The 20881-nt window shown below is 21.2% G+C and overlaps 1 protein-coding gene across 5 annotated transcripts in view; it reads left to right on the top strand.

The window, feature by feature from the left end:
* Positions 1-20881, top strand: part of LOC122505728 (transcription factor Sox-2) — a 226040-nt gene that overhangs the window by 120949 nt on the left and 84210 nt on the right. For all 5 annotated transcript variants that reach the window (XM_043617535.1, XM_043617537.1, XM_043617534.1 and 2 more), the window contains exon 2: positions 16386-16454. In XM_043617535.1, the coding sequence (XP_043473470.1) occupies positions 16386-16454 (69 nt within the window). The remainder of the gene's footprint in view (positions 1-16385; positions 16455-20881) is intronic.

The following is a 20881-nucleotide window of genomic DNA, read 5'->3' as shown; positions in this document are numbered from 1 at the left end:
GATAGTACAATTATTTAATAGTTTATTTAGCTAGAATTTAATTCAATTATTTTAGATTTTAACATTTTTATTTTTTTGATTGATTTATTTTTTTTTATTAATTCATTTATTTATACCGTTTTAATCCCTAGTATTATCAATTAATTAATCGTTATGAAAAATAACACTAACTTTTTGTTTTTGAATTAGTTAGTCACTAATTCAAATTACAGGCCTCGGGTCGACTTCAAGACACAAAAAAGGCATTATAGTCGATTAAAAATAAAAAAAAGTCGTTTATTAGCAACAAAAATTTTATTTTATATTTCCCTGATTTTTTTCTTCCACTGATTTCAAAATTCAAGAATTAAAAATTCCAATAATTTTGTTAATATAAATATTTAAACTACCTACTTATTTGTTTTTCCATAGGAAATGAAATTTAAAAAATTTGAATTTAAAACCTTCAGAAATTCAATAATTTCTAAAAATTATACAATTATGCCAAAATTAAATTTTTTTTCTACAATTTTTTTACTAAACTTCAACTCTAAATCAATTATTTCTAACAATTTTCCAATAATTATTTGAGAATTTATTTATTATTTATATAGAAAAATTAAATTTTTTATAATAATTGTAACTGTAATTGCCCATGTTTTTTTTAAAGTTATTAAGATACAATATTTTTAAAAAATTCAAAAGAAAAAATTCATAAAATTTTTAAAAAACATTTTTAAAGTATTTTTTAAAGATAATATAGCTATTCATTCAATATTCATTCAATATACAATAAAAAAAATTTCCAAACAATTGAATTTTGGTCAAATCTTTTAAAAATAATTGAAATTTGTTAAATATTTTTAAAACAATTGAATTCTGGCATAATTTTCTAAAAATAATTGAAATTTTATAAAATATTTTAAAAATAATAATTGAATTTTGTTAAAATCTTTTAAAAATAATTAAAATTTGATAAAATATTTTTAAAATAATTGAAATTTGATAAAATATTTTTAAAACAATTGAATTTTGGTAATATCTTTTTAAAACAATTGAATTTTGTTCAAATCTTTTAAAATTTAAAAATAATTGAAATTTGATAAAATATTTTTAAAACAATTGAATTCTGGCAAAATTTTCTAAAAATAATTGAAATTTTATAAAATATTTTAAAAATAATAATTGAATTTTGTTAAAATCTTTTAAAAATAATTGAAATTTGATAAAATATTTTTAAAATAATTGAAATTTGATAAAATATTTTTAAAACAATTGAATTTTGGTAATATCTTTTTAAAACAATTGAATTTTGTTCAAATCTTTTAAAATTTAAAAATAATTAAAATTTGATAAAATATTTTTAAAACAATTGAATTCTGGCAAAATTTTCTAAAAATAATTGAAATTTTATAAAATATTTTAAAAATAATAATTGAATTTTGTTAAAATCTTTTAAAAATAATTGAAATTTGATAAAATATTTTTAAAATAATTGAAATTCGATAAAATATTTTTAAAACAATTGAATTTTGGTAAAATCTTTTTAAAACAATTGAATTTTGTTCAAATCTTTAAAAAATAATTGAAATTTAATAAAATATTTTTAAAACAATTGAATTCTGGCAAAATTTTCTAAAAATAATTGAAATTTTATAAAATATTTTTAAAATAATAATTGAATTTTGTTAAAATTTGATAAAATATTTTTAAAACAATTGGATTTTGGTAAAATCTTTTAAAAATAATTGAAATTATATAAAATCTTTTTAAACAATTGAATTTTTGTCAAATCTTTTTAAAATATTTGAAATTTGATAAAATCTTTTTAAAACAATTAAATTTTGATCAAATTTTTTAAAAATAATTGAAATTTGATAAAATCTTTTTAAAACAATTGAATTCGGGTAAAACTTTCTTAAAATAATTGAAATTTGATAAAATCTTTTAAAAATAATAATTAAATTTTGTTAAAATCTTTTTAAACATTTGAATTTTGGTCAAATCTTTTAAAAATAATAATTGAATTTTGTTAAAATCTTTTAAAAACAATTAAATTTTGATCAAATTTTTTAAAAATAATTGAAATTTGATAAAATCTTTTTAAAACAATTGAATTCGGGTAAAACTTTCTTAAAATAATTGAAATTTGATAAAATCTTTTAAAAATAATTAAAATTTGATAAAATATTTTTAAAACAATTGACTTTCAGTAAAATCTTTTTAAAAGAATTGAATTTTGGTAAAAACTTTTCAAACTAATTGAAATTTGATAAAATCTTTTGAAAACAATTGAATTCTGTTAAATTTTCTAAAATTAATTGGAATTTGATGAATTCTTTTAAAAATAATAATTGAATTTTGTTAAAATCTTTTAAAAATAATTCAAATTTGATAAAATCTTTTTAAAACAATTGAATTTTGGAGAAATCTTTTTAAAATAATTAAAATTTGATAAAACCTTTCAAAAATAATAATTGAATTTTTGAAAAATATGAAATAAATAATCAAATTTCTAAACCATTTTAATTATAAATGTTACATGATTTCTCCTAAATTTTAATAAGAATTTATAGATTTAAATTTAAAAGAAAAAGTTATGATAAAACAATTCTAGAAATTAGTTTTTTTTTTTAAATATTCATAATTTTTCGAAAATAATTTAATTGAATTATTTTCACAAAATTTGCAATTAAGTTTCTTCAAATGTTGATTTTCACAAATTTGTAATAATAATACTTGAAAAAATCAATTAATTTCAATTAAATTTTAAAAAATTTCATTTATTTCAACTCTTTTTATAATTGTATATTTTGAAAATTTAATTAGAAAAATTATTCAAAAACGATTTTTTAAAGATTTATCTATAGTTATTTTTCACACTAGAAAAATCGAAATAATTTGCAATTTATACCGAAAATGTGCGGTATTTTTTAGCAATATTTGGAAAAAAAGTCGAATAAGTCGCAATTTTTTAAAATAAGTAGCATTATTAATTTAAACGTATTAAATTGCAACGAATTGATACCAAAAATGTGTATCAGATAAAAAAATTGATCCAAATTTTTGGCATCAGTTTGATCAACTTTTGTATCAATTTGATACTTTCAAAAAAACTGTGCGAAAAAAGTCGCGTTTTTTGAAAATAGTTGAAAAAAGTCGAAAAAAATCTTCACCTGGAACTTACAAAATTTACTGATGTCATAATAGTGAAATACATTCAGTTTTTGCATTCACTGTTCTTTTCTTAAAAAATTTTAATAGGTAATTTTAATTTAGTCGGCAGAGTTTTTTTTTTGAGAATCAGTAGCCGTTAGACTACTAATTCTCAAAAAAAAAGTCTGACAATAAAAGTTATTACTCTCTAAATTTAAATTACTAAAAATGTTTACTAATTTGAATTAGTGATTGAGTTTTTGCGTTTGAATTAGTAAATTTTACTAATTAATAGTAATTTCTACCAATTTATTAGTAAAATTTACAATCAATATTACGTGGCAATATTGGCAGCATTACCGCGCAATATTGTCACCATATGTTGTACTATATTTGGAAAGTTAAATGTTCCTCCGATACGCCCACAAATTTGTCTTTTCGTCCATAATTCTCCCTGTCGTGAATAATAATAATTTGCCGCAACTGTCGATCGTTAATGACTAATCGTTGACGATGACGTGGGCGGTGATTGGTAATCAAGGTTCCTTCCACTAGGGTTGTTCCTCGTGAGACAGGTAACACGTGAAGGATCCGCAAGAGTTATATAGGGAAACGAAGAAAATAGTAAAAATTTATGAACACACACCGCACACATTCTCAATTTTTTTTTTCATCCACCATTTGCTACTGGTACCTTTATTCTATATATATAGTTCACAAACCATTTGTCAAGGTGACAGGGCAATCTTACCCCCGCGCCACTATCAAGCTCGAAAAATTTCAACCCGTCCTCCACCTGTCGTCGAAACAACCATTAACAACAGTTAATGTATTAAAAAAAATGTCTTCCAATTTTTCCTAAAAATATCTCTGTGAAAAGTGTAATTAATTTCGAAATCACGCTAGTAAGCGGAAACACGCTTTTTTACCCTTCAAGTCTCACAAAATTTAGCGTTTGATGTTGAATATATTTTTAATATTATTTATTTATATTAATTGTGATAAAATATTGGATTATTTTTTTTTTTTTTTTTTTTTTTGATAAATAAACAAATATGAAAATAATGTAATAATTTATTATAATCAAATGAAAGTAATTAACTATATTAATGTCTGTATTCTTTCATTCATTCTGTCCGCAGTTTGAAATTTTTTTAAATAATTGAATTTTGAAGAAGAATTTTTTTATTTTATAAAGATAATAATTGAGATTTTGTCGAGATTTTTTTGTAAATTTTAAATATAATTGAATTTTGTGGTAAGAATTTTATTACTTTTAAAAATAATTGAATTTCTGCAATCATTTGTAACTTCTTCAAAATTTAATTTTTTTTAGTGCTTTTAATTAAAATTCTTCTCTAAATCCATTATTTTTAATAATTAATTAAATATATATTGACAAATTTAACTAATTTTAGAAAGTTTGAATTATTAAAATTTTTTATAAATCAAAGTTCATTAAAAATTTTAATTAAATTCATTAAATTTTGAAATATTTAAGTAAAATTATTTATTAAATAATTTATTTATATTTTGATATTTGTTCAAGATTTAAGTTATTTAAAAAGAAATTTTTGTCACAAATTGAAAAAATTGAAGCTTTTGTATTAGAATTCGTGGTAATTTTATAGTTTATGAGTCAAACAAAAAAGACCCAAAAATTCGGAATTTACTTATTAATTTAAAAAATTTAATTTTTTTCAGTACTTTTAATAAAAATTTCTGACTTTTCCCTGAATTTCCTATGTCAGAATATGTGATTATTATAATTATAATAATATTGAAACTATATATTTCAATTCATATTTTATATTTTTATAAAACAAAATTTGAATTAAAAATTTTTATGTTCTATTATTTTTAAAATTGCTAATTTTATTTAAAAAAGTGAGAAAGAAGAGAATATTGAATAGTTTAATTTATTTATTTAATTATTAAATAATGATAAATTGTTTTTAACAATGTGATTAATTATTAATATTATTAAACGAAAATAATAAATTGATATAATTACGAAAAATAACTAAATTACTTTTTTTTAATTATCGATCTGAATTAATATTTTCAATTGACAAATTAAATTAATATTGTAATTAAGGAATGGAATTAAAATTTTCAATCGAAGAATGGAATTAAATTTGTAATTGAAAAGGAAATTAACATTTTTAATTAGTGAATTAAATTAATAGTTTGAAATTTGAATTAAAGAAATAAAGTTCCAATTATAAAAATTTAAATAATACCCTTAAATTAAATTATATGGAATTAAATTAATAAACTGGGGAAAATTAATATAATTACAACCTAATAATCACCTAATATAAAATAATTTATATTATTAATAATATATAATATAAAATAATTACTGCATGAAATTACCGTAAAAGAATACATATACAATTTTGTATCAAATATATCATCATCTGTGAAATAAAATTACAGGTACCGCGTATATATTATAGACCCGAGGAGAGGGATAAAATAACAAGCAAATTATAATACAAAGTGAAGAAAAAGACAAATACAATAAAAAAAAAAATTAAAAAATGATGAATAAGTAAAATTGCCAATTGTCGGTAGAAATAAGTGATTGCAAGTATCAACTTGCAATTGAATGTACATGTAATTTTATTTACTATTATATATATACAAGTACCTTGTATATGCAAGTACTGTACACATATAGAAAATATTCCGTGAATATAATTATAGTATTTATTAAACCCACATATATATAAGACAGAGTTCCCATAGTCTGCTTGTCGTATGTATATAACGTCAAGTTCCATCATCATATGCACTTGAATTTTTTGACAGGTGGTGTGTGTTCGGATTTCCCATAACCGTGTATACATTTGCGACGATAATTATTATCGTGTCCTGGTTCACCTGCATTTTGACTTCAAATCAGTGCCAGCGCGTGATTCCCATGAAATAAATTTTTAACGAAATATAAATATATCGGTTTCACTGTTCGTTGAACATGAGGAGAAAAAAACCCCCTCTGTGTGTGATATATAAATAATATCCCCTTTTGTGCTCGTTATATTATGCGCTTCATAATTTTAAAAATGAATTTCGTGTTTTTCCATTTTTACATGAATTTTGGTGAATGAGTTATGATAAGGTTAGTTTTTAATATAAATTTAAAATAATATAATAGATAAGAGTAATTATTTTTCTTATATATATATATATTATAGTAAATTCGCTCACAAACGATATTAAAATTTAATACACGAACACAAACTGAATTTGATTATTAATTTTACCCGCCCTACTGATAAGGAACCATTAGAAATTTTTGCGATGAGAAAAATATTTCATTACTAATATTCTGATTGCAATGTTACGCTCCATTTGTATACGCGGCGGTGAATTGGAATGTGCGATCGTCACTCCAACTCCATTTAGTCGCGCGGTATCGCTTCGAACATGAAACACTCGCACACTATGGAGAACGATGCAGCCCACTGGTGGTGATATAACTTTAATTAGATGAATTAGATCATTTCGAGTTACTGAAAGTCACGTTCAATTTGATTATTCCACCGTGACTTCCTGGTAGTGAGAAAAAAAAATTCGAAAAAGAAACTATTTTCAATGAAACGCTCAATTTTGTTTTTACCCCCCTTTCTGTGTATACTTGTCTACTCTACAACAATAAGCAGAAAGTTCAATAATATTAATAATATTAAATGAATAATAATAACTAGCAACAATTCGCGCCTTACTTTTTTAAATAAAATTAACAGTTTTAAAAATAATAGAACATAAAAATTTTTAATTAAAATTTTTTTTTTTCAATATCTGACAAAAATTTTCTTGAACAACTATGAACTATCATAAAAAAATAAATTATTTAATGAATAATTTTACTTAAATATTTGAAAATAAATTGAATTTTAAAAGAGTTGCGTTTACAAATTTCATAAATAAATGAACTTCAATAGGTTTCAATTTGAAATTTTAGAAAATATTTTAATGTTGAATGAATTTAATTAGAAATTGTGATGAACTTAGATTTTTGAAAAATTTTAATAATTCAAAATCTTCTAAATTTAGTTAAAGTCAGTATATATTTAATTAATTATTAAAAATAATGGATTTAGAGAAGAATTTTAATTAAAAACACTAAAAAAAAAATTAAATTTTGAAGAAGTTACAAATGATTGCAGAAATTCAATTATTTTCAAAAGCAATAAAATTTTTATCACAAAATTCAATTATGTTCAAAATTTACAAAAAAATCTCGACAAAATCTCAATTATTATCTCTATAAAATAAAAAAATTCTTCTTCAAAATTCAATTAATTTCAAAAATTTTAATAACATTCTTGTCAAAATTTCAATTATTTTCCAAAATTTTCCTCATTTCAATGATTTTCAATATCTACTATTTTAATAAAATCACCCAAAGATTCAATTATTTAAAAACAATTATTTTTAACAAAATCTTAATCGAATTCCTTGAAAAATGTGAATATTCTAAATAATTTTATTAAAATTCGTCAAATGAATTCAATTATTTGAAAATTTGTTAATAACATTTTTTATAAGAATTAAATTTTAAGAAACATTCAATTATAATCTTTATAAATAAAAAATTCTTCAAAATTCAATTATTGTCAAAATTTTTTTTCATTTTAATAATTTTAAATATCTATTTTAATAAAATTACCCAAAAGAATTCAATTGTTTAAAAACAATTTTAATAAAATTGTTCGCAAATATTTAATTATTTTCATAAATAATAAAACTTTCACAGGAATTCAAATATTTTCTAATTTTTTATAAGTTTCCTCTGAATAATTCAATTATTTTCAGAAATAATAAAATTCATCGCAGAATTTCAATTATTTTTAATACAATTTTAATCAAATTTCTTGAGAAATGTATAACTGTTCTAAAAATTTTTATTAAAATTCGTCAAAAGAATTTAATTTTTCAAAAATTTGTTAATAACATTCTTTATAAGAATTAAATTTTAAGAAGCGTTCAATTATTCAATAAATAATTTACTTTTGTAATTAAATAATTGAATTTTCGTAGAATTTTCTAATAAAAATTGATTTGAAAATGAATTTTAGTTTAAATTTTTGATATTAATTGAATATATGAAAATAGTTTTTAAGAAGTTACTGTAACAATATTCTTATAATATAAAATGATTTTAACACTCGATATACTCTTTAATTATTATAAAACATGAAAAAATCGAAGACTCGGAGTAATCGATATCTTCATGTTTTATAACAATATTTCTTATACCTAAAGTTGATTAATTTCAAAAAGGTTTGAATTTGAAATTTTTGAAAATCTTAATTCCTATGGAAAAATAATCATAATTAAATATTTAAAATATTAAAAAAATAAATTATTGTTTTCGAATAATTTTACAATTAAAAATATTCGTAAATAAATTTAACAGAACATTTTTTTTTCAATAAAACTTTTTCCTTTATTTTCTAAAAATTCAAAAATTTTCAGTTTCATGTACAATTAAATTTTCTAATTGACAAATATAATTCATAAAATTTTTTTTCCTTTATTTTCAAAAAACTTTGAATTTTATTGAAACAATTGAAATTAAGAAATAGAATTGATGCAAATTTAGAAAAGGGAATATCTATAATGTTTTTTTTCCGAAAAAAATAAATGAGTTTGTCAACAATATTGTTGTTGAATAATAAAAATTGTGCATAAAATTGGTTATATTTCCTATTTTTTGTTTATTAATCATTTTTTTTTTTTACTTTGACTTATTTATTAGACATAATTTATTGTTTTCGTAATTTATTTGTTATTTTTATTTATTCTCTTTTATTTATTTCATTTAATTTACAATTTTTATCTCATATAGTTTATGTTTATTTCTTAATTACTTAGGTAATTTTTAATAATTTAATAATTTTTTTTCTAGAAAAGTTTTTTATTTTTTCGAAAATTATTTTTTTTCTGTAGAATCGTTCAAGTAAAGTTCTATGAAAACTTTTCCGACTGCGATGTTTTTTCGCTTAATTACTTTTGTGCCCGAATTTCAAAAAACGAAAAATTTAATAATAGAATAAAAAAAGAATAAAAAAAATATATTTGTACAAATTTATACCTAATATTTACTAGAATTCTATAAATTTTCCGTTTGTGAATTATTTTTACATAATTTCACTTACTTTTAATTAAACTAATATTTTTAATTCCACAGTCACTTTTAATCAATTCTAATCATTTTAATGATCCAATAATAAAACAATTTAATTTTTTTGGCGAATCTGTTTACAATCATAATACAAAAGAAATGTCAATTTGTTTACGAAATGATTCAGTGTAGAAAGAGAGAGAGGGAGAGAGAAAGACAGGGAACAAAAATCCATTCGGTGGGCAATAAATAATGATGTTTAATTAGTCCGGTGAAATTCGAATTTGAAAATTGATGATTGCTTTGTGTGTGGGAATTTCTTTCTTTCTTCTCGTTTTTTTTTCTTTTTTTTTTTTAAAGCTCAAAAAGGGGAATATTGTGGGAGTAAAATCAGAGCGAGTATTCATTGGTGGTAATTGAAAATTCAACCCTCCCCCTCCCCCCATAAAACGTATTGGCACGTATATATATAGTTATATAGTCATGAGTCGATGTGTGTCGACCAAAAATCACATTCTCGTTGCCACCCCTCGAATTAACATGGAACATAAAGGCATTCCCACACAGGAGTAGCTCACGCAACCAGTACGCATGAATGCGTAATGTCTGTGGACAGTGATTTCCACCCTCAGCGAGCCTCGACACCCTCTTCACCCCTACGTATATTCACACACATTACATATACATGTATTTTATATATATATATGTAAGAATTTACTATATTTTATACATATATAGAGTTTGTATGTGTGGAAGTGAATATACGAGGACAGATGGGGTTCTCACGACCCCCCACCCAGAAACGCGGCGCACTAATGTCGCTAGTAATCGAGGTCGATACTGCTACTGTCATAACACCCAAAGACACGCAACATTTAGTTTGCTTTACCGCAATGAATTATGCCCTGTCACCTTTCAATTTACTTTGTAATCAGTTTTCTTTTCGTTCACTTTTAATTCGAGTGGCAATTATCTGCGCTTTTTTAATTCGACGCTAACGTGTGCCGCCGAATGAATATTATATAAGTTTATTATATTAATAATATCTAGACTACGCTTATAATAGTTCTTGTCAATTTTCTGTCAAGGTGGATATGTAATTATATGTAAAAATGTCTGGCAGTCGTTTATTGAATGGTAATTGCTTTCTGTTGCTCCAATCCTAATTTTTTTTAACCATTTTCCTCTTATAATATATTATGAATAAATTAAGCTGAAATTTTCGAAGAATATCTAAACTATAAGGGCAGTAATGTCCAAAAGTTTAAAACAAAAATATTTTAATTTTTAAATGAATTATTATAAAAACACTTTAAAATCTGTAAAAAAAAAAAAAAGAAAAGGTTTGAGTGACCGCCTTCTCTCTAAATCAGAATCAGCGAAAACTCACTGATTCTCAGCGGATAGTCGCTAATTCAAATATAGCTATAAGTATGCCACTGAGAATCATAATAATTAATTTTTAAATTATTAAAACTTCTGCACCTCGCACTGCCCTTCCTCATCATATTTTAGAATTATTCACTTTATTTTATATTTTAAAAGAAAAATTAACATTGGAAATCTAATAGTCACATAATATGTTGTTAATTATATTGAATATGCTATAATTTTTTAAAAACTGTGTAAAATAGATTTAAATTATAATAAAAACATTAATACTCAAAATAATTTTATTCCCCTTCTTTATTGTTTTTATTTTTATGTTTGGTGATAAAAAATATCACTAACTTCGTTTCTTTACCTGTATCAAGTGAAATTATTGAAAAATAAGTTTTGTTCATGAGAAAATTATTCACTAATCTTGTTTTTTTATAATTTAATTATCGTAGAATTTTCTACGAGAATTTGATTTAAAAATGAATTTTAGTTAAAATTCTATATAATAATTGAATAGGTATTAAAAGCATTATAGCGTGAATTTTTAGAAATAATTGAATTTTGAAAAGGTTTCAAATTAAAATCTTTGAAAATCTGAATTTTTCATATTTTTAACTATAACAATTCTGTGGAATTAATTTTTTTGAGGAAGTTTAATTGCGGATTTTTTTAAAAATTATTTGAAGTTTTTATTTTCCAATTTATATTTAATATTAAAGAACTTACGAATAGTTGAAATTTTGTAAAATTGAATATTGTAAACAAATGGATTTAAAAACCGTCAAAAAAAATGTTATTATTAAAAATAATGCATTTATAGAAGAATTTTAGTTACAAACACGAAAAAAAGATTTAACTTTGGAAAAATTACAAATTATTACAGAAAATCAATTATCATCGCAAAATTTCAATTATTTTTAATAGGTACAATTTTAATCGGATTTCTCGAAAAGTGTAATTATTCTTAAAAATTTTATTAAAATTCGTCAAAGAAATTCAATTATTTATTTTGGTATTTAAATAATTGAATTTTGAAATTAATATTTTTGAAAAAGTTTAATTGAATTTTTTTATGAAATTATTTGAAGTTTTTATTTTCTAATATATTTTTAATTGAAGAAATTACGAATAATTGAAATTTAGTAAAATTGAATATTGTAAACAAATGGATTTAAAAACCGTCAGAAAAATTTTATTATTAAAAATAATGCATTTGTAGAAGAATTTTAGTTAAAAACACGAAAAAAAAATTTAATTTTGGTAAATTTACAAAACTATTGCAGAAAATCAATTATTTTTAAGACTAATAATATTCTTCGCAAAAATTAAATGTTGTTCAAAAATAATAAAATTTTCCTTAGGAATTCAATTATTTTCAGAAATAATAAAACATCGCAGAATTTCAATTATTTTTAATACAATAATTTTAATCAAATTCCTTGAGAAATGTATAAATATTCTAAAAATTTTTATTAAAATTCGTCAAAAGAATTTAATTTTTCAAAAATTTGTTAATAAAATTCTTTATAAGAATTAAATTTTAAGAAACGTTCAATTATTCAATAAATAATTTGTTTTTGTATTTAAATAGTTGAAATTCTAGTATAATTTTCTAATTAAACTTTATTGATTTAAAAATGAATTTTAGTTAAAATTTTAGATAATAATTGAATATTAAAAGCAATATAACGTGAATTTTTAAATATAATTAAATTTTGAAATTAATTTTTTTGAAAAAGTTTAATTCAATTTTTTTAAGAAATTATTTCAAGTTTTTATTTTCTAATATATATTTAATTGAAGAATTTACGAATAATTGAAATTTCGTAAAATTTAATATTGTAAACAAATAGATTTGAAAATTTGTCAAAAAATTTTTTTGAAAATTATTAAAAATAATCGATTTAAAGAAGAATTTTAGGTAAAAATTCTTGAAAATAATAATTGAAATGATAATGATTTTATCACTCGGTCATCTTAAATTGTTATATAAAACATGAAGAAATCGATCAAAAAAATTTTGACAAAAATTTTGTCCAAAAACTCTACAATACAATAATATTTAAACATCAATATTTTTACAATTCTTTCTATAAATATAAAAATATCTTTTATTCTTAAAATATTAAACTTAAATAAATAAATGAATAAATATGAGTATTAATGTAAATTTTAATAAACCTTTTTATCGAATACAAAAATTTTAAATAATAGAAAAAACCTTCTTTGCAAATATATATAATTAATGATTTCAATATACGAATTAATGGAAGGACGAATAAAATGAAATGTGTGTATTTAATAAATTAACTAAACAAGTGGTTTTATGTACATAATTATCAGATTTTGTCGGGATTTAAATTAATACCATATATAGATATATAGCTTCGTTTATAGCATATATAGGGTAACAAGCAATCGACAATATATCTAAATATATTCATACAGGGTGATGAATATATGGGAGACAGTAAATATTGTATAACATAAAATGAGTGTCTGTATTTGGGTGAAAATTTGTGTATACATTAAATAACGTGAATATATACAAATATATTTCCCAGCGCAGTGAGAGAATTTCATGTCATACAGAGCGTAACGATCATCCCTTATCGTCACTCTTCAAACGACATTATTAACGCGTGACAGTGCTATCATTCTTTATTTATGTATACATATACATGAAATCACAACTGCGACATAACGAAAATAACGACCCTGTCTATCAATCTCACCGAATGTTAAAATCAATTACTCATTTATTATTATTCTTTTTTTTTCTAATTAAAACAAATAAGTGAAACGTGGATAATTCCTCCCCCCACCCCTCCCTCGTTCTCTCTTAATATATATTTTCTACATATTGATGAAAACACACAATTTATCACTCATTGTCACAAATTTTCAACTTGGCAATATTTTTCCGATAACTGCACGCTAATTAATTGCAGTATATTTTTATATCGGAAATTTTTCACGCTAATTTATAATTATTTATTTTTCTGCTCGAAATTTATTGTTTAAGGGGGAATAAATGAAATATTTTATGATAGAAGTTTTCAAATATAACTGAAAATATATTTTTTTCTATTAATTACATGCCTCGGACTAATGGGACTATTAATACTTATTGACACTTTTTCCATCATTCGCAATTATTAAGCTACTATTTTTTATAATTTTTTTTTATAATTAATAAATTACTCAATTATTAAAAATAATAAATAAATATTAACGTTAGAATTATAATATTAATAATGATAATAATATATCTAATATTAATATTTTTAAATAAATAAATATAAATAACAAATAGATCTAACAACTAATATGAAATCAAAAATAATTTACATTCATTTTACTTAAGAAAAAAATTTTTATATCAATTTTGAAATAAATCTAATGTTAAAAATAAATTTATATTAACAATAAAAATATTTTTTACTTATACGTATTTTCGATAATAAATTTTTAATGTAGTTAATGACGTAATATAAAACTTAAAATTTTTTTAAACATTTTTTTCCATCATTTATTAAATGGAAACAGTTGCGTTCACAAATTTTACTTGAATCCAAGAAATTTATTTAAATTAAAGAAATTTTATAATTGATGTAGAATCAAAAATATAATTCCTGAATTTAAAAAGAATAATTTTTTTGAAACAAATTTTTTTGCATCAAAGAAATGTTCTATTAAATTGTTCTATTAAATTTATTTACAAATATCTTTAATTGTAAAATTATTCGAAAACAATAATTTCTTTTTTAAATATTTAATTATTTCTATTTTTCCATAGGAATTAAGATTTTCAAAAATTTCGAATTATAAACCTTTTTGAAATTAATCAACTTTCAAAATATTGTTATAAAACATAAAGATAACGATTATTCCGAGTCTTTGACTCGGAGTGGACTCGGAGTGATCGATTTCTTTATGTTTTATATAATAATTAAAGAGGGTCAAGTGTTAAAATCATAATTTTATATTATAAAAAAATTGTTACTGTAACTTTTTAAAATTTATTTTCTTATTCTATTATTATCTAAAATTTTAACTAAAATTCATTTTCAAATCAATTTTGATTAGAAAATTCTACGAGAATTCAATTATTTAAATACGAAAGTAAATTATTTATTGAATAATTGAATGTTTCTTAAAATTTAATTCTTATAAAGAATTTTATTAACAAATTTTTAAACAATTGAATTCTTTTGACGAATTTTAATATTTAATAACTTTTAGAATAGTTACATTTTTCAAAAAATTCGATTAAAATGTTGTTTAAAAAATAATTGAAATTCTGCGATGAATTTTATTATTTCTAAAAATAATTGAATTATTGAGAGGAAACAAAAAAAATTTGTAAATATTTGAATTCCTGTGAAATTTTTATTATTTATGAAAATAATTAAACGTTTGTGTGCAATTTTATTAGAATTGTATTTTAATTTTTAAATAATTGAATTATTTTGGGTATCTAATGTTATTAAAATAGTAGATCTTGAAAATCATTGAAAGGAGGAAATTTTTGAAAATAATTGAAATTTGGACAAGAATTTCATCAAAATTTTTGAAAAAAAATTGGATTTTGAAGAAGAATTTTTTTATTTATAAAGATAATAATTGGCATTTTGTCGAGATTTTTTTGTAAATTTTGAACATAATTGAATTTTGCGATAAGAATTTTATTACTTTTGAAAATAATTGAATTTCTGCAATCATTTGTAACTTTTTCAAAATTCAATTTTTTTAGTGTTTTTAACTAAAAATTTTTCTATAAATACATTATTTTTAATAATTAATTGAATATCTGACAAATTTAACTAATTTTAGATTTTGAATTATTAAAATTTTTTTAAAATCAAAGTTTATTACTAATTAAATTCATTCGACATTGAAATTTTGTAAAATTTCAAATTGAAACCGCTTGAAGTTCATTTATTTATGAAAATTGTAAACGCAACTCTTTTAAAATTGAATTCATTTTGAGATATTTAATTTTATAGTTTATTAATCAAACAAAAAAGACACATTAATTCGGAATTTTCTTATGAATTCTAAAAATTTAATTTTTTTTAGTACTTTTAATAAAAATTTCTGACTTTTCCCTGAATTTCCTATGTCAGCATATATGATTATTTTAATTATAATGATATTAAAACTAATATATTCCAATTTATATTTTATTTTTATAAAAAAAATTTAAATTAAAAATTTTTATGTTCTATTATTTTTAAAATTGCTAATTTTATTTTTAGAAAAATTAGGGAGAAGTCAGCCGCGCACTGATTGTTGCTAGGTGTTAATCAAATGTTAATTCTTCGACCCTAATTACAATATTTTATGTTTCTGATAATTTCTTTTTTAACAACAAATTTGTAACGAATAAAATAAAACATAAAATTAATAACATTTTATATTCTATTCTTACTTGAAAATTTTTCTCAACAGTTATAAGAAATATGATTCTATTTTTTTTTATTAATATTAATGACAATTATATATGCATGCATTTATGATAATAATTGTATCAATCTATTCAAATTCCCCAACAATAAAAAATTATGCCTTCCTAAATGGAATATTAAAAAAAAAATAATAGAAAACGATATGAAAAGAATTATTATTTACAATTTATAAATGCAGTAGCTTCAAAAAAAAGAAATGTAAATTTTTTTAATTGAAAGGAATTTTTAATTAAAACATTTTCTTTTTTTTCTGCTTACAGGTCGGATAGTGAACGCAAAATGATAAATCCGGAAACCGGTTGTTACTCATCCGAGTCGGTGCGAGCGTGGTGAGTTACATTTTTAACACCCCTTTTCTTTGTATACTATTATTATTACAACTTTATATATATATATATATAAGCCTAACAAAAAAATGCAAATCACACAATGAATATCTGATTAAATAACATAATCAAAATGGATTTCAATTCACGAAAGTGAAAACTGGGGTAAGGGGAAATAAGAAACGATTTCTGTGTATGTTAATAGTGAGACCTTGACATTAATTTGAGACCTGTTGCCAATATTCGAATCTTGGAGAGAAAAAAAGCGCGTGTGAAGTGTCCATTAGTTAAATTTTTTTTTTTTTTTTTTTTTTGAAAAACCCCTTTTTACAGGTGCGCTAACAACGTTAGTATCACACCGTGATTGCATAAATCGCGTCAAGGAGCGTATTTACCTCTTAATCTAAATTGCATAAATATGCGGAATATATTTTTTGCAAAGTTTGCGCACCTCACACACAAACCCTTTGACAAACGAAAAATCAGTTTGCAGCTTTAATCAGTCTCAACTCTTTGACTCACACACACACTCTTCAAATCCTCATTAGCGCGAGGTTGAGTAATTAGTTTGAAAATTTTCAAATGTGTTATTTTTTTCATTAACATGAGCGCAAAAATGTTCGCTGGAAAAATAATTGTTTAAAGGGAGAGAAGCTAGTTGGAGCTTTTTTTGCGAAATTGTTAAATAATAATTAAAGTACAACATAAATAAATGAAAAAATAAAATAAATATAATCCTTTCTCTGCGAGGAAGCAATAAATAAACAAATACAATAAATGAGTAAATAAATAATAAAAATTAATAAATAAAATAAATAAATAAATAAAATAAACATTATAAAAAACTTAGTTACCAAATTAAGAACTAATTAATTACTAAACCTATATTTGTTATTAATTATTGTAGAAATTTTTCTGATTCAGTAAATTATGTTCATCAGTAAAAAGTAATCCATTTTTTTAAATTATTCGGAATTTTAATTAACGATTTTAGTTGTATAAATATTTTTCTAACTCAATAAAATAGTTTTTGAAACGAATTTGTTTGATTAGAGAAACTTTTTTTTCTCTATGAAATATGTTTAGAAAAAAATGGTTCATTTTTTCAAATTTTTTTCTTTGGAAGGAGGAAAGACGCACAATTTAATTAACATTTTAAATTTGAAATGTATTTTAAAAAAAATTATCCAGGTTTAATTAAAATTTTAATTAATATTTTACTAAGAGTTTGCAAATCAGTAAAATAATTTTTGTTTTAAATTTAAAATATATTTTTGTATAAAAAAAAATTATCCAGGTTTAATTAAAATTTTCATTAATGTTTTTACTTAAAATTTGCAAATTAGTAAAATAATTTTTGAAAAAAATGATTAATTTCTGAATTTTTAGGAGAAAGAAATATTTTAATTAATCTTTTTAAATACAGTAAATTTTGTAACTCGGCAAATACATATTTTAATTATCGTTTAAAAATAAAAAATTTTAAATATTAAAAAAATTTATTCGTTTTTAAATTATTTGGAATTTTACTTAATGATTTAAGTTGTAGAAATCTTTGTAAATCAGTAACATAGTTTTAAAAAAACTTAGCCAATTGACAATTTTTAGAAGAAGTGATTTTCAATTAATTTTTTTTATTATTAAAATTTTTCTATTTGAAAAAATAAGCAAAAAATTATCGAATTAAAATTTTTTGAGTAGAGATTTTGAATTACATCAATTTTTAAATAAAAGGTAAATTTTTCTGCTTCGATAAAAATTTTTTCTAGAAAAATGACTCACTTAAAAATTTTCTTTATTAGAGGGGAGGGGCGCAAATTTTAATTAATGTTTTAAATTAAAAATTATTTGTAGAAAAAAATTACATATCCATTTTAAAGTTAATTTTTTTTAATCAGACATTTTTAACTAGGTAAATTTCTTAATTAAAGAAATTTTTCTATTTCGATAGAATATGTTTAGAAAACAATGATTTATTTTCAAATTTTTCTTTATTGGAGGGAGGGGGTAAGAAATTTTAATTATTTATTTGGATTTTAATTCATTTAAAAATTTTTAATATTTTCAGTAAAAAATTATGAATTTTTTAATTATTTGGAATTTTAATTAATATTTTAGTCATAGAAAAAGTTTTCAAAAGCCGTATAATAGTTTTAGAAAATTTACTTAATCTATTTTCAAATTGCTTTTTGGAGGGTAATTATAGAAATTTTTTTGACTCGCTGAAATATTTTTAGGAAAGATTATTCTTTTTTGAATTTTTCTTTATTATGAAGAGAAGGATTTTAATTAATATGGAGGACATTTTAATTAATATTTCTAATTTAAAATATTTTTATAGAAATAAATTATATCCGTTTGCAAATATTTTTATTTAAAGAGGAAATTTTAATTAATTTTCTTTAGAAAATTTTCTAATTCTCTCAAATATTTAAAAGAAAAAAATGATCAATTTTCAAATTATTCTTTTTTTAAGGGGGGGCTTTTTTTATAAGAAAATTGATAATTTTTTTCTTTTAAATATTTTAGGGAATTAGAAAATTTTCTTAAAAAATTAATTAAAATTTCCTGTTTAAATAAAAATATTTGAAAACGAATATAATTTATTTCTATAAAAATTCTATAAAATAATAATTATATAAAAAATAAGAAAAATTCAAAAATGAATAATTTTTTCTAAAAATATTTCAGCGAGTCAGAAAAATTTCTATAATTAAAAAAACCAATTAATATTTTTACCCCCCAAAAAGCAATTTGAAAATGGATTGAGTATTTTTTTCTAAAACTATTATACGGCTTTTGACAACTTTCTAAGACTAAAATATTAATTAAAATTCCAAACAATTAAAAAATGCATAATTTTTTACTGAAAATATTACAAAATTTTTAAATGTATTAAAATATAAATAAATAAATAAATAAATAAAATTTTCTCCCCTCTCCCCATATATATAAAAATTTGCTGAATTGTGTAAATAATCAAACTCTTATATTTTTAGAAACAAATTTGTATAAATTTTCATATTTCGTTTTTCTTTGACAAAAACTCGACAATAATACTTTTAGAAAAAAATTATCCATTTGTAATTTGTTTTCTAGCTATTTTTCAAGTAAAAATTTTTTTGTTTTTATAACAAAAAAAGAGAAAATAAAAAAAAATTCCTCTTTACTTTGAATATACAGAAATTCCCCTCAAAAAATAAGGCGCCTTTTTGCTTATGAATGTAAAATATTTTTTCGACTTTTTCTTCGTTTTTTTTGTCCCTCCCCTTTGCTTATATTTATTCAAAAACCGGGTAGGTACACCTATGCATTATATATAGTATACATTCTACCTGTACGCGGATATGAGCTGAGTATTTAGGGAAAAAAAAGTGCAATACATTGAGAAGGCACTTGATTCGCGAAGCTGGTGCTCGAGTTTTAATAATAAAATGTCGCATTGTCACTTGAAGGGTCGTGCTCGAGGGTGGTTTTTGGTGCGACGTGCATATTGTCGTCGCATTCTTCCACACCCCTGAGAGTATGTGTAGTACACTTTGAAATCTAAAGGACTGCTTTCACGTGCGAGTGACCCCGACATTTCTCTTCTTCTCGCTTTTGCGGTAATTTATTGCCGTTGTGTGTATATATGTAGTTCCTTCTTTTTACCACAATACACTCTTTACGCATGCTTTTCCAATGTTTTTATTAACGCTTTGCACGAACGCCCATCGTAGCAGTTTATTTTAGCCGCCGATAAAAGAAGCGGAAAACAAGGGAAGAGTGAAAGAAAGGAAAGCCAAACCTTTTTATTATTTAATTTTCCTAATATTTTTTAATTTTATTTTCTAGGAAAATGTTAGTTTTAACCTAAAAAATATTAAACCGAAAGTTTGAATATTTTAATTAATTTTTTATTTAACTTAAAATAATTCTGTGGATAATTAAAAAATATTTCTATCCCAATATTAAAAACCTTCAGGTTTTTTAAACACCGTAAAAAATATTATAATATTTTTTACGGTTTTTAATATTGGCTAGAAATACTTTTTAATTATCCACAGAAATTGTCTGATTCGAAAGCGCAAGAAATTACAAGTTTATTATTGAAAAATTAAATAAAACAAAACTATTCGGTAATTTTCTGGTAGTTTATTTTTTTGCAGCATCTCAACATAGAAAATTAGAATATTTAAGGGCATTCTTGAGAAAATCTTCAACCACTTATGCTTTATTATTCACACTACCTGACAATTTAGAAATTGGCAAATTGCCCTTTGCAGGGCTGATGATTTTCAGAGGTTTATCCCTTAAGTAGGTTAATTTTTTTTTTTTTTTCGAAAAGACGGTCAAAAAAAAGAGGAAATAGAAAAAGTGAATATATAGACAAGGTAGGGCGCTATTAAAAGTTGGGGGGGGGGGGGGGCGAGAAAAAAAATGTAGGTTCG

The sequence above is a fragment of the Leptopilina heterotoma genome, unplaced genomic scaffold (assembly GCF_015476425.1).
Source record: "Leptopilina heterotoma isolate Lh14 unplaced genomic scaffold, ASM1547642v1 Lhet_365, whole genome shotgun sequence".
Lineage (NCBI taxonomy): Eukaryota > Metazoa > Arthropoda > Insecta > Hymenoptera > Figitidae > Leptopilina > Leptopilina heterotoma.
The sequence above is the reverse complement of the archived record's forward strand: the minus strand, read 5'-3'. Positions and strand labels throughout refer to the sequence as shown.